This window comes from Schistocerca americana, chromosome 5 (assembly GCF_021461395.2).
Source record: "Schistocerca americana isolate TAMUIC-IGC-003095 chromosome 5, iqSchAmer2.1, whole genome shotgun sequence".
Lineage (NCBI taxonomy): Eukaryota > Metazoa > Arthropoda > Insecta > Orthoptera > Acrididae > Schistocerca > Schistocerca americana.
The window spans coordinates 302,001,228-302,017,078 of record NC_060123.1 but is presented as its reverse complement, the minus strand read 5'-3'; the positions used below and the strand labels follow the sequence as shown (position 1 = coordinate 302,017,078).

General features: G+C 42.5%; 1 protein-coding gene across 1 annotated transcript in view; it reads left to right on the top strand.

Annotated features, from left to right (window-relative positions):
* LOC124616329 (trypsin alpha-like) overlaps positions 1-15,166 on the top strand; it is a 28,034-nt gene extending 12,868 nt beyond the window's left edge. The window contains exon 2 of the mRNA XM_047144635.1: positions 14,303-15,166. Coding sequence (XP_047000591.1) covers positions 14,303-14,906 — 604 coding nt within the window. The 3' untranslated portion in view covers positions 14,907-15,166. The remainder of the gene's footprint in view (positions 1-14,302) is intronic.
* The last annotated feature ends 685 nt before the right edge of the window (positions 15,167-15,851 follow it).

Genomic DNA, 15,851 nt, shown 5'->3' with positions numbered 1-15,851 from the left:
AGTATTTAACAACCATTTTCTGAGCATTGCTGGTGAATTAAATAAAAATTAGGTTTCTACAGGAAATCATATAAATTTCTTAGCAAATGCCTTTCCGAGACTGACGTCTGAAATACTCCTCTGTGATACAGACAAAAGGGAGATTGAGTCAATAATTAAATCACTGAAGACTAAGGACTCTCATTGTTATGATGGAGTGTCTAGTAGAATATTAAAGTACTGTTCTGCACATGTTAGCCCTGTATTTAGCCATATTTGTAATTTTTCCTTTAGGAATGGTCAGTTTCCTGAGAAATTAAAGTACTCAGTAGTAAAGCCGCTTTATAAAAAGGGAGAAAGGGATAATGTAGATAATTTTAGACCTATTTCGGTGCCATCAGTGTTTGCAAAAGTTATCGGAAAGGCTGTGTATTTAAGGTTAATTGATCATTTTATATCATACGATTTGCTATCAAACGTACAGTTCGGCTTTAGAAGTCGTTTGACAACTGAAAATGCTACATTCTCTTTTCTCTGTGAGGTACTGGATGGGCTAAACAAAAAGTTTCGAACGCTTGGCATATTTTTTGATTTAACAAAGGCATTTGACTGTGTTGATCTCACAATATTGCTCCAGCAGTTGGACCATTACGGAATAAGGAGTTCTTGTTGTTGTGGTCTTCAGTCCTGAGACTGGTTTGATGCAGCTCTCCATGCTACTCTATCCCGTGCAAGCTTCTTCGTTTCCCAGTACCTACTGCAACCTACATCCTTCTGAATCCGCTTAGTGTATTCATCTCTTGGTCTCCCTCTACGATTTGTACCCTCCACGCTGCCCTCCAATACTAAATTGATGATCCCTTGATGCCTCAGAACATGTCCTACCAACCGATCCCTTCTTCTAGTCAAGTTGTGCCACAAACTTCTCTTCTCCCCAATCCTATTCAATACTTCCTCATTAGTTATGTGATCTACCCATCTAATCTTCATCATTCTTCTGTAGCACCACATTTCAAAAGCTTCTATTCTCTTCTTGTCCAAACTATTTATCGTACATGTTTCACTTCCATACATGGCTACACTCCATACAAATACTTTCAAAAAATGATTTCCTGACAGTTAAATCTATACTCGATGTTAACAAATTTCTCTTCTTCAGAAACGCTTTCCTTGCCATTGCCAGTCTACATTTTATATCCTCCCTACTTCGACCATCATCAGTTATTTTGCTCCCCAAATAGCTAAACTCCTTTACTACTTTAAGTGTCTCATTTCCTAATATAATTCCCTCAGCATCACCTGATTTAATTCGACTACATTCCATCATCCTCGTTTTGCTTTTGTTGATGTTCATCTCATATCCTCCTTTCAAGACACTATCCATTCCGTTCAACTGCTCTTCCAAGTCCTTTTCTGTCTCTGACAGAATTACAATGTCATCGGCGAACCTCAAAGTTTTTATTTCTTCTCCATGGATTTTAATACCTACTCCGAATTTTGCTTTTGTTACCTTCATTGCTTGCTCAATATACAGATTGAATAACATTGGGGAGAGACTACAACCCTGTCTCACTCCCTTCCCAACCACTGCTTCCCTTTCATGTCCTTCGACTCTTATAACTGCCATCTGGTTTCTGTACAAATTGTAAATAGCCTTTCGCTCCCTGTATTTTACCCCTGCCACCTTCAGAATTTGAAAGAGATTATTCCAGTCAACATTGTCAAAAGCTTTCTCTAAGTTTACAAATGCTAGAAACGTAGGTTTGCCCTTCCTTAATCTAGCTTCTAAGATAAGTCGTAGGGTCAGTATTGCCTCACGTGTTCCAACATTTCTACGGAATCCAAACTGATCTTCCCCGAGGTCGGCTTCTACTAGTTTTTCCATTCGTCTGTAAAGAAATCGCGTTAGTATTTTGCAGCTGTGACTTATTAAACTGAAAGTTCGGTAATTTTCACATCTGTCAACACGTGCTTTCTTTCGGATTGGAATTATTATATTCTTCTTGAAGTCTGAGGGTATTTCTACTGTTTCATACATCTTGCTCACCAGATGGTAGAGTTTTGTCAGGACTGGCTGTCACAAGGCTGTCAGTAGTTCTAATGGAATGTTGTCTACTCCGGGGGCCTTGTTTCGACTCAGGTCTTTCAGTGCTCTGTCAAACTCTTCACACAGTATCATATCTCCCATTTCATCTTCAATAAAGGGAGTAGAGTAGCTCACAATTGGTTCACCTCTTACTTTAGCAACAGGCAGCAAAAGGTCATTATACACAATGTTGATAACAGCTGTGATGTGGGATCTGAGTGGGGTACTGTCAAGTAGGGGGTGCCCCAGGGATCAGTGTTGGGGCCGCTCCTGTTCCTTATTTATATAAATGATATGCCGTCTATTATTATGGGTAACTCTAAAATATTTCTGTTTGCTGATGGCACTAGCTTGGTAGTAAAGGATGTTGTGTGCAACATTGACTCGGTTTCAAGTAGTGCAGTACATGACCTCAGTTCATGGCTTGTAGAAAATAAACTAACGTTAAATCCCAGTAAGACTCAGTTTTTACAGTTTCTAACACACAATTCAACAAAACCTGACGTTTTAATCTCACAGAATGGTCATGTGATTAGTGAAACTGAACAGTTAAAATTCCTAGGTGTTCAGATAGATAGTAATCTGTCGTGGGAAGCCCACGTTCAGGATCTTGTTGTGTGTGTGTGTGTGTGTTTGAGATTTACGGGCGCTAAACAGCGGGGAGGATCTTGTTCAAAGACTTAATACTGCCATTTTCACTATTCGAACGGCATCGAAAGTGAGTGATACTTCGACACGTAAATTAGTGTACTTTCCTTATTTTCATTCACTTATGTCGTATGGTATTATGTTTTGGGGTAACTCTTCCCATTCTAGAAGGATATTTTTGGCTCAGAAACGGGCGGTTTGGGGAATAAGTGGTGAGAGTTCACGAACCTCTTGCTGACCTCTGTTCACGAGTCTGGGTATTTTGACATTGGCCTCTCAATATGTATATTCCTTATTGTCGTTTCTTGTTACCAATATTAGTTTATTTACAACAATAAGCAGCTTTCACTCGGTTAATACTCGGCAGAAATCAAACCTCTATTTGGATCGGACTTCCTTAACTCTTGTGCAAAAAGGTGTGCAGTATACTGCTGCATCCATTTTCAATAAGCTGCCACTCGAATTCAAAAATCTTAGCAGTAATCCACGCGCTTTCTAATCCAAACTGAAGAGTTTCCTCATGGGTCCCTCCTTCTATTCTGTCTAGGAGTTCCTTGAAAAATTAAACTGATTCTCATTGTAATGCTGATAGCATTTGCTTAAACTTATGGACTGATTGTCTTTCAGGTTCATGAACATTTATTTTTATCTTTTATTACTTTTACGTTTTAAGTTCATGTACTGACACGTTCCATGACCTTGGAGATTTGCTCCTCAATTTGGTACTACGGAACTTGACACGTAAATAAATAAAATAAATAAATGAACAGGAAACCATATTGTACAATCACGTTGAAATTTTTAGTTAGTTAACTTACGCCTTTGAGTAAAAAGGAGTTATTAAATGTAGTGTACAACTATACAGAGTAGCTCAATGTAAATCGTCAGTTGAATAAGGCAAAAATAAAGTGGGTAAAGACTTTTGCTATAGTTTTTCGAAAAGGCATGAAGACACATGAAGACATAAGGTTGAGGAAAGATGAATCTGTGAGATTGTAGCGAGCAGCAGGTTTCAGAAAGAAACACGTTGATAGCTTCTTTGACAGACTAAGGTGAGCTGATGGGCGAGTTCATGTTAAAATCCACTTAAGATCCAATTATAACTGTTTTCAGCGAAAACGATTACAGTTTTACGTCCGATGCAATCCTCCAAAAAATTAAATCATCGATACGAAAAGGTGGAAAAAACGAATTTGTGTTCTTATGACATTAGAGTTTTAAAATTCTGTTAAGTAGTATATCGTAGTACAGGTTAGTCTGAAGAATATTTAAATACATCCTTCAGATAATACTATAATTTCGAAGTAGCTCACGTGTCCAATACGATCCGAGCGTCCCCTAGTGCCTTACATAGACTTACGTTCCTTGGATAACTTTTGAGATTAATCATAATGAAGAGGAAGGAGTAACTTTACGTTGGTATTACACATCAATATGTAAATGTGGCTATTACTGAACATTTACAACTGTTTTCTACATTTATCTTACATAAAAAGAAGTTCTTCTTGAGGACAAAAGGTGCCGTCAAGGATAAAATTTTAGAGTTTGTTTTCAGATTTAACTTTCTTATCATTGGTTGCCTTATGCTAAAGGCAACCTTAATATGGAAAAACGGATTTAGTTTTTCTTTTGTTATTGTAACTGTGTGCATCATTGGTCCTTTTGAACTACACGAGGGAATAAATATACTGTGAAGCAGCAGTCAGAATGCCAAATTCCTTAAGCAGATGTCCACAACACTTTGTTTCAGCAATGAAAACTTTAAACTTTCTTGTTACAGATGAGTTTCCCCAGTACATAATTCCATATGAAAGTACATGTGGATACCTAAAAATTTTGAAGTTACCATCCTATGTATTTATTATTTCCGCACCATATGTTACATTTGTCATTAGTGTAATACCTTTCTGTGCGTAAATTGAATACATTGTATTTTTTATGTTTAAAGTGAGAATATTTGGAGAAAACTACACAATAATTTCTTTAATAACGTGGTTTATCTTTTCTCCTGTTACTGTACCAATGTCCAGCCTGACTACAAAGCTAGTCACATTTGCAAAAAGAATTGATTCTGTTTATTGTATATTAGACGCAAAATTATTTATATGTATGAGAAATAATAGAGGGCCTAAGACTGAGCCTTGTCGAACATTTTAAGTGATTCCTTCGCAGTCAGAAGAATCTTCCCTGCTTATATATGTCGAATTGTGTTCGTTTGGTTAGATATGACGTTATCCATTGGTTGGCTGTACCATCAGTTCCAAAATATCTCAGTTTTCCTAAGAGGATATTCTGACTTGCACTGTAAAATCCCTTAGATAGGTCACAGGAAACAGCAGTTGGTGCTATTTTGTTATTTAATGCTTGCCAAACTTGGTACGTGGAAGTGTAAAAGGGATTATCAATTGAAGAAATCTTCTAAAACCCAAACTGCGACTTACTAAGGACATTATTGCGACGCAGGTAGATAGTTATTCTGTAGTACATTATCTTCTAAAAATTTTGAGAAAATGCTGTTAGTACTGAAACGGGTAGGTAGCTGTTGACATCTCTCTTGTCATCTTTCTCATAGAGGGATTTAACAATGATATATTGAAATCTCTCTGGAAAAATGCCGTTAGTGATACTTTACACATTTTAGGAAAGGCAGTACTTACTATATAGTAACAACTCTTTAGTACTTGAGAATAATTGGACGTAAAATGGCCATCTGAAAAACGATCATATGCTTTACATATCTTTTTATTTAACTGCCTTGATTGCAATGTTTTCGTACAAAAGTACTGGTTTCGGGAATGCAGCACCCAACTTCATAACCTACAACAGAAGTAAAACAAGAAAGCATTGTTGTCTACTGCAGTAGATGTTAAAAAACAAAAAAGAAATTGTAATATAATCACAATGTACCTCTCATTCTGCTGCACTGCAAGAATTCATAAACATGTACGGTGGGCGTTCAAAAAGTGATGTGTGTGTTTTTTTATTTTATTTTATTTTTTGCCAGTTTCGGTTGAGAAAATGCGGAACTAGCAGTGGGCCATCGTGGAGCATGACCGCTTCATGCCTTACAGTTCCAAGTTCCGATACGAGGCGGTGCTACTCGTAGCCTTCAAAATGTCGTCTGTGACGCAGGAGCGTTCTAAACAGAGAGTTTCTTTTGGCGGAAAACCATAGACTAGCAGATATTCAATGTCTGCGTAGACCTGGCAGGAAACAAAAGCGCGTTGAGTCGTTTGGCGAGGAGTCTTTCATCGCAACAAGTCGCGCAAAAGCCGTCTCATCTCCTCCTGCATGCCGGCCGGCCTCACACAGCTGTGACTCCTGCAATGTTGGAACGTACAGACCCTCTCATTTGAGATGATCGACAAATCACAATCAAACACCTTTCTGCTCAATTGGACGTCTCTGTAGTGTTAACACAGTCGTCCACCAGTGAGGGTATTCAAAATGAGTACCTCCTGGTCCTCGCAACCTAAGAGAAAACCGTAAAGAGCAACCAAGGACCCTGTGTGGGGAATTGCTTGCCCATTGAGAGATTGTCAGACATTGTCAAAGGCGATGAAACATGGGTTCATCGCACCGAACCGGAATCAAACGGCAATCCACACTTACTAGGGACATCGCATACTCTCAGTCATGGGTAAAGAAGATAATAAACATCGATATACCGATAGAAAACTAGGGAAATACCGAACACCATCTCTCCTCCGAATAAAACGTACAAAGCCGCACCCTCAGCCTCATCCTTTGGACTTCCATCTGTTTGGTCAATGAAGAACGCACTCTGTGCGAAGCAGTACATGGTTGATGGGAGGTTGCTGATGCAGCAAGACGCTGCGTCTGATGTCGAGTAATAGCGTGGTACCATGCGAATGTACAAGCCCTCCCAGTAAGGAGGCGTAATGCTATCTCACTGAACAGTGATTATGTTGAAAAATAGCGTTTTGTAGCCAAAAGAGAGTGGAATGATGTAGTGTACTGGAGTCCTGAATAAAAACAACCTGCTTTCAGAAAAAAATGTGTTGCATTACTTATTGAATGCCCCTCTTAAAACTAACATGGGTCAGAGTTCATGTTGTGCATTAATGACGTCAGTGACCTTGCAGACAATATTACTAGTAATCTCAGATTTGTCACAGGTGATACAGATATCTACAATGAAGTACAGTCTGAATGAAGCTGCACTAAAATTTGTTTAGACCTAGTTGAGCTTTCAAACTTGTGGAAAGATTGGCAACTTGCTTTGAAAGTTCAGAAATTGAAAACTATGCACTTCATAAAATGAAAAAAAAAAAACGTAGTGCCATATGAACATAATATCAGTAAATAACAGGTGGAATCGGTTAAGTCATACACTTAGTAGGAACATGATATGAAACTATCACGTAATTTCGTTCGTGGGTAAAGAAGGTAGCAAACTTCGGTTTATTGGTAAAATACTAGGGATGCAATCAATCTACAAAAGAAATTGCTTACAAGTCACTCGTGCGAACCATCCTAGAATATTGCTGAAGTGTGTGGTTGGTTGGTTGATTTTGGTGAGGGAACCAAACAGCGAGGTCATCAATCCCATCGGATTAGGGAAGGAAGTCGGTCGTGCCCTTTGAAAGGAACCATCCCGGCATTCGCCTAAAGCGATTTAGGGAAATCACGGAAAATCGAAATCAGGATGGCCGGACGCGGGTTTGAACCGTCTTCCTCCTGAATGCGAGTCCATTGTGCTAACCATTTCGCCACCGCGCTCGGTTAAGTGTGTGGTATCCGCTCCAAGTAGGACTGCAGAGGATAGAGAAGGGCGACACAAAAGGTCACAGGTTTGTCTGACCCGTGGGAGCGCGTGACTGAGATGTTGAAAGAAAGAAATGAACTGGTAGACTTTTGAATGCAGATGGAAACTGTCCTACGAATGTCTACTAAAAAAGTTTCAAGAACCGGTTTTAAATGATGACTAGCAATATACTACAACCTCCTACATACCGCTCCCGTATTAACGGTGAGGATAAGATTAGATTAATTACAGCAGGCTTAGTGGTATTTAAATAGAATTTTTCGCCAGCTCCATGCGTTAATGGAAGGGGAAAAAGCCCTAGTAACTTTAATAGTGGCATCTACCCTCTGCCACCAAGTTCACTGCGTTTTGCAGTGTAAGATGTAGATGAAGTAAATAGTCTCCTAACGAGGACTTTACGATATTTGTTTTCTCCAATGAGTTATCTAAATCTTTACATTTAGTTACGTGCCACCCAACGTATTTCTTGTAACTACACCAGCTAGTGTTGTAGTATTTAGGATCAAATAATTTTAGTGTCAATTTATCCTTTGTACCAGGTGACTAATATTTCTTTTGAATTTTTCCTGAATTTCGTCCCAAGATCCAAACACTTTTGAATGAGTGGTTACCTATTCCGCCACACCACCAATCAGTTAACTAAGTGTAAAATCTATTTTCTTAGATCTTTCCACCTCATCAATAAAGATCTAGAGAACACTTAAAAAATAGCTCGGATATACGTCACCGCCTGGGTTAAATTTAAGAAACCCTTTGATAAATTCGCCCTACTTCCCAGGTGAGGTTTCTCTTCTAAGTATCCTGAAAATTCTTTATTATATTTAACCTACCTTTTGCTTGTTTCTTCTTTTGTTTCCTTCGGTTATGTCTGGAGGTTTTGAAATTCCCCTTCATTTTTAAGCAAATCTCCTGAAGGGCTTACAGGTACGTCAGTTCTCTCTCGTACATTCTGCTCGACTAGGTCATTTATTTGTTCCCTCAAACTATTAAAAATAGGTTGTGGACGAAGCATTACATTCGAATCCCTTGTCAGCTCTAATACGATCCGTACTGATACTTGCTCATTAATATTGTTAAATTCCGGCTCAGTTAGTTATTTTAATTGCTTCAGCATCTTGTTCACATTTTTAAACTGCTCATTCGCTTCATTTCGTACTAGATTACACTGACTGCTCACATCTGTACCTAACTCCCTTTTTAAAGCAGTAGTAACTATCTACAATACCGAAAACTTCGAATTATTGTTATCTATCTAATTACTTGATTCATTTTTTAAATTCTTCACTAGAGGATTTCACGTCGCTTATTAATTAATTTTTTAATTCATCACTATAGTTTTTGCACTATAGTTTTTAAATATTTCTTTTAAATTGCCCTTCTTGGTACGGGTAATGGCATGTGTACAATAAATTCTAATAAGTCTTCTTGCAACGCCAAATCACGAACTTATACTATCAATTAAAAAAAAGAAGAGCCACTCGTCGTTGAAATGCTCCATGTTGAGTTACTCAAAAACCTACAGTCAACATAATAGAAAAACAAATCGTCTATCACATATACGGCTCAACCGAGTAGTGTAGGAGAGTATAACCTTGTGGTGAACTGCTGGTGTGAGAGTTGCTGTTTATGTCTCACTGGATGACTCGAAAGCGTCGCCGAAGCTCGAACGACGGTGGGTTGTAGTGAGGAGGTGTAGTAGGCCGCTACCGCTGCGTCGTAGCGAAACTGTTATAACAGTCGGAGATCGTACCAGCAGCCATCGTTGACTCTGCGTTGTAGTAAAAAATAACTTAATTTTCGACTCCACATAATTTCTTCTCTTTATTAACGAGCAGAGCTTTTCTAATAGCAGTTACACTGCGAATTGTCGCGCCGGCCGAAGTGGCCGTGTGGTTAAAGGCGCTGCAGTCTGGAACCGCAAGACCGCTACGGTCGCAGGTTCGAATCCTGCCTCGGGCATGGATGTTTGTGATGTCCTTAGGTTAGTTAGGTTTAACCAGTTCTAAGTTCTAGGGGACTAATGACCTCAGCAGTTGAGTCCCATAGTGCTCAGAGCCATTGTTTTGCGAATTGTCGCGCGGGATTAGCCGAGCGATCCAGGGCATTGCAGTCATGGACTGTGCGGCTGGCCCCGGCGGAGGTTCGAGTCCTCCCTCTGGCATGAGTGTGTGTGTGTGTTTGTCCTTACGATAACTTAGGTTAATTAGTGTGTAAGCTTAGGGACTGCGAATTATTGACGGCTGTGACATTCGGTTTCAAGGACAACAGCCTATTGTTGTAATTTCTTTTCGATCAGTTTCTTGAAAATCTTCTTACTACTTGTCTCTAGCAGCAATATATTCGCGTCCTTCACTAGGGCGCCAAAACGGAGCGTTTAATAAATTTTTGTGTTTACTCCGTCTCCTTGTATTATATTCTCCGTGGGTGCCTATTTCATGAAACTAACTACTAATCGGACCACCTAGTAAAATCCGGGTTACCGTGCTTATGCTCCTGCTAGCGGACTTCTTCTCTTTTGCAGTGTCTTTAGTGCTAGAGGCTGAAAGAAGGCTGGAATCCTTCTTGCTTTTACGTATTGGCGAACAATGTTTCTTCTTTAAACACGTTCCTATTTAAGTCATTTTATGCAGTGCGCTGTCATGATTATATATATATATATATATATATATATATATATATATATATATATATATATATGTTGGTCCACTGATCGTGACCGGGCCAAATATCTCACGAAATAAGCGTCAAACGAAAAAACTACAAAGAACGGAACTCGTCTAGCTTGAAGAGGGAAACCAGATGGCGCTATGCTTAGCCCGCTAGAGGGCGCTGGCATAGATCAAACGGATATCAACTGCGTTTTTTAAATACGATCCCCCAATTTTTATTACATATTCGTCTAGTACGCAAAGAAATATGAATGTTTTAATTGGACCACTTTTTTCGCTTTGTGATAGATGGCGCTGTAATGGTCACAAACATATGGCTCACAATTTCACACGAACAGTTGGTAACAGGTAGGTTTTTTAAATTAAAATACAGAGCGTAGGTACGTTTCAATATTTTATTTCGGTCGTTCCAATGTGATACATGTACCTTTGTGACCTTATCATTTCTGAGAATGCATGCTGTTACAGCGTGATTACCTGTAAATACCACATTAATGCAATAAATGCTCAAAATGATGTCCGTCAACCTCAATGCATTTGGCAATACGTGTAACGACATTCTTCTCAACAGCGAGTAGTTCGACTTTCGTAATGTTCGCACGTGCATTGACAATGCACTGACGCATGTTGTGAGGCGTTGTCGGTGGATCACGATAGTAAATATCCTTCAACATTCCACACAGAAAGAAATCCGGGGACATCAGATTCGGTGAACGTGCGGGGTTCGACGACCAATCCACCTGTCATGAAATATGCTATTCAATACCGCTTCAACCGCACGCGAGCTATGTGTCGGACATCCATCATGCTGGAAGTACATCGCCATTCTCTCATGCAGTGAAACATCTTGTAGTAATATTGGTAGAACATAATACACATTGCACCGTTTAGATTGCCATCGATAAAATGGGGGCCAATTATCCTTCCTTTCATAATGCTGCACCATACACTAACCCACCAAGGCCGCTGGTGTTCCACTTGTCGCAGCCATCGTGGATTTTCCGTTGCCCAGTAGTGCATATTATGCCGGTTTACGTTATCGCTGTTGGTGAACGACGCGTCGTCGCTAAATAGAACGCGTGCATGAAATCTGTCATCGTCCCGTAATTTCTCTTGTGCCCAGTGGAAGGTTGTACACGACTTTCAAAGCCGCCCCAATGCAATTCCTGGTGCATAGAAATATGGTACTGGTGCAATCGATGTTGATGTAGCATTCTCAACACCGACGTTACTGAGACTCCCGATTCTCATGCAATTTGTCTGCTACTGATGTGCGGATTAGCCGCGACAGCAGCTAAAACACCTACTTGGGCATCATCATTTGTTGCAGGTCGTGGTTGACGTTTCACACGTGGCTGAACACTTCCTGTTTCCTTAAATAACGTAACTACCCGTCGAACGGTCCGAACACTTGGATGATGTTGTCCAAGATACCGAGCAGCATACGTAGCACACGCCCGTTGGGCATTTTGATCACAATAGCCATACGTCAACACGATATCGACCTTTTCCGCAATTGGTAAACGGCCCATTTTAACACGGGTAATGTATCACGAAGCAAATACCGTCCGCACTGGCGGATGTTGCGTGATACCACGTACTTACACGTTTGTGACTATTACAGCGCCATCTACCACAAAGAGAAAAAAGTAGTCCAACTAAAACATTCATATTTCTTTACGTACTACACATCTAGTTTCCCCCTTCAAGCTAGACGAGTTTCGTTGTTTCTAGTTTTTTCGTTTGATGCTTATTTCGTGAGATATTTGGCCCGGTCACTATCAATGGACCACCCTATATATACACTCCTGGAAATTGAAATAAGAACACCGTGAATTCATTGTCCCAGGAAGGGGAAACTTTATTGACACATTCCTGGGGTCAGATACATCACATGATCACACTGACAGAACCACAGGCACATAGACACAGGCAACAGAGCATGCACAATGTCGGCACTAGTACAGTGTATATCCACCTTTCGCAGCAATGCAGGCTGCTATTCTCCCATGGAGACGATCGTAGAGATGCTGGATGTAGTCCTGTGGAACGGCTTGCCATGCCATTTCCATCTGGCGCCTCAGTTGGACCAGCGTTCGTGCTGGACGTGCAGACCGCGTGAGACGACGCTTCATCCAGTCCCAAACATGCTCAATGGGGGACAGATCCGGAGATCTTGCTGGCCAGGGTAGTTGACTTACACCTTCTAGAGCACGTTGGGTGGCACGGGATACATGCGGACGTGCATTGTCCTGTTGGAACAGCAAGTTCCCTTGCCGGTCTAGGAATGGTAGAACGATGGGTTCGATGACGGTTTGGATGTACCGTGCACTATTCAGTGTCCCCTCGACGATCACCAGTGGTGTACGGCCAGTGTAGGAGATCGCTCCCCACACCATGATGCCGGGTGTTGGCCCTGTGTGCCTCGGTCGTATGCAGTCCTGATTGTGGCGCTCACCTGCACGGCGCCAAACACGCATACGACCATCATTGGCACCAAGGCAGAAGCGACTCTCATCGCTGAAGACGACACGTCTCCATTCGTCCCTCCATTCACGCCTGTCGCGACACCACTGGAGGCGGGCTGCACGATGTTGGGGCGTGAGCGGAAGACGGCCTAACGGTGTGCGGGACCGTAGCCCAGCTTCATGGAGACGGTTGCGAATGGTCCTCGCCGATACCCCAGGAGCAACAGTGTCCCTAATTTGCTGGGAAGTGGCGGTGCGGTCCCCTACGGCACTGCGTAGGATCCTACGGTCTTGGCGTGCATCCGTGCGTCCCTGCGGTCCGGTCCCAGGTCGACGGGCACGTGCACCTTCCGCACGACCACTGGCGACAACATCGATGTACTGTGTTGAGCAATTCGGCGGTACGTCCACCCGGCCTCCCGCATGCCCACTATACGCCCTCGCTCAAAGTCCGTCAACTGCACATACGGTTCACGTCCACGCTGTCGCGGCATGCTACCAGTGTTAAAGACTGCGATGGAGCTCCGTATGCCACGGCAAACTGGCTGACACTGACGGCGGCGGTGCACAAATGCTGCGCAGCTAGCGCCATTCGACGGCCAACACCGCGGTTCCTGGTGTGTCCGCTGTGCCGTGCGTGTGATCATTGCTTGTACAGCCCTCTCGCAGTGTCCGGAGCAAGTATGGTGGGTCTGACACACCGGTGTCAATGTGTTCTTTTTTCCATTTCCAGGAGTGTATATTACAATCGTATAATAAACGTTTGCATATACGTATATTGTGCAACGAGCATATATTTTGGCAAATAAAAGGACCAAGAACATAAGCCAGATTGACGGGTTGTAGAACTTCTTCTGTTTTTGCTTCTATGACATCACTGTTGTTATTGTGAGCGCGTTTTTACGCGGGCGCAACATATCTCCAAGCCGCTACGTCGAAGCAGCCACACACAGCAGGTAGACATGCTAAACTCGTCGACCCGTCTTGCAGATATGGTGCGCCCATGCTCTTTCCGTTACGTGTAAAAAAAATTTTCTCAGATAATGTGCTGTCGGAAACATAACTACAAACAAAATTGTTCATTAAATGTCACGTCCATCCTTCGTCGTTTACCCTAAAATTAAAAGTGATGTTATCTTATTCTGTGACTCGTCCTCCTGTCTCTCATATCACTGCATATCATATAGACTTAAATGTTGGCCGGAAATACTGATTCGTGACGTAATGTGCATGTTTTTGGCTTCTAATAAGATGTGTTTTCTATATCATACAAGATTACAGTAGATTGGTTTTCATTGCGTAATAGTTTCAGCTCACAAAACCTTGTCAATGAATGAAGAACATGGAACTAAATAGTCTGCCGTTTCAGGAAGAAGATTACTTGCTGGTTTAGAGTTGTCACAAGTCTAGCTTCCTCCGGATTTGTCTTCGCATTGGCCGCATCCAAGGCTGTCCTTTGCGGGGTGGGACTGTCTGAGTGATTTTGAACGGTCTTTGTAGTGTGCAACCACTGTACGATCTGTACTTGGTCCTGCCAAAAGATACACTTCCGTTTTCACTAGCACGCTGTCACACATTCAGAAGGATTTTACTGAAACAATAAAAACAGTTCACGAAGTTTTTTATAAGCTGTGTAATACTATGACTTCTCTTTCCTCTCCAGAAGCAGCTACTGGTGCGGCGCCTCCATCATCAGCAGCAACTGGGCCCTCTCGGCAGCCCACTGCGTGAAAGGCGCCTCGATAAACAGCATGCAACTGCGGGCCGGCTCTTCCGTCAGGGGTAGCGGCGGCACCGTGCACAGTATTGCCAACTGTCACATGCACGAGAGTTACGGCGACAACGACGACTACGACATCGCCGTCTTGCAAGTGTCCAACGCCTTCAGCTTCGGGCCCAACGTACAAGCCGTGGCCCTAGCCTCGTCGGAGCCCCCTGCCGGCACCTCCGCGACAGTGAGCGGTTGGGGCGCGACGTCATCTGGGGACAACGGCGCCTCTATACTGCGGGCTGTCACCGTCCAGATCGTAGACCGCGACGCGTGCGACCGCTCGCTCGGCGGCATCACCAGCCGCATGATCTGTGCAGGAGTGAGCGGAGGCGGCAAGGACGCCTGCCAGGGAGACAGCGGCGGTCCTCTGGTGTCCGGCTCCACCCAGGTGGGCATCGTCTCCTTTGGCATCGGCTGCGGTCTGGGGAACTTCCCGGGCGTCTACGCCAATGTCGCGAACCTTCGGTCCTGGATCAGATCCACTTCTGGAGTCTAGGAGACTGGCCATTTGTATCGCTCATTCCATTGTCTGACACGTCAGTTTGGATCTCAAGTCCTGGAAATCTCTTCAGGGGACATATTTTACCCTACACAATAAGCAACAATATTCATTGGTTGGAACGATGACTTATCATTTATTTGTAAGTGAAAAGTATGAGTGATGTGAAATGTCACGAAAAAAACTGGATCTACATTAAGGACTATTGCTTGTCCCAATCTGTTTGATGTTTTACCTTCGAAATCTTTTTAGTCATTACGTTCGACTGTTCGTGTGCATTAATAAAACAGGTTTTTTTTCTTTTTAAAGACAAATTTCATCCTTGAAGACCGGGGAACGGCGAAGGAGCTGAAAGTACACTACTGGCCCTTAAAATTGCTACACCACGAAGATGACGTGCTACAGACGAGAAATTTAACCGACAGGAAGAAGATGCGGTGATATTCAAATGATTAGCTTTTCAGAGCATTCACACAAGGTTGGGGCTGGTGGCGACACCTACAACGTGCTGACATGAGGAACGTTCCCCACCGATTTCTCATACACAAACAGCAGTTAACCGGCGTTGCTTGGTGAAACGTTGTTGTGATTAATCGTGTAAGGAGGAGAAATGCGTACCATCACGTTTCCGACTTTGATAAAAGTCGGATTGTAGCCTATCGCGATTGCGGTTTATCGTATCGCGACAGTGCTGCTCGCGTCGGTCGAGATCCAATGACTGTTAGCAGAATATTGAATCGGTGGGTTCAGGAGGGCAATACGGAACGCCGTGCTGGATCACAACGGCCTCGTATCACTAGCAGTCGAGATGAAAGGCATCTTATCCGCATGGCTGTAAGGGATCGTGCAGCCACGTCTCGATCCTTGAGTCAACAGATGGGGACGTTTGCAAGACAACAACCATCTGCACGAACAGTTCGACAACGTTTGTAGCAGCATGGA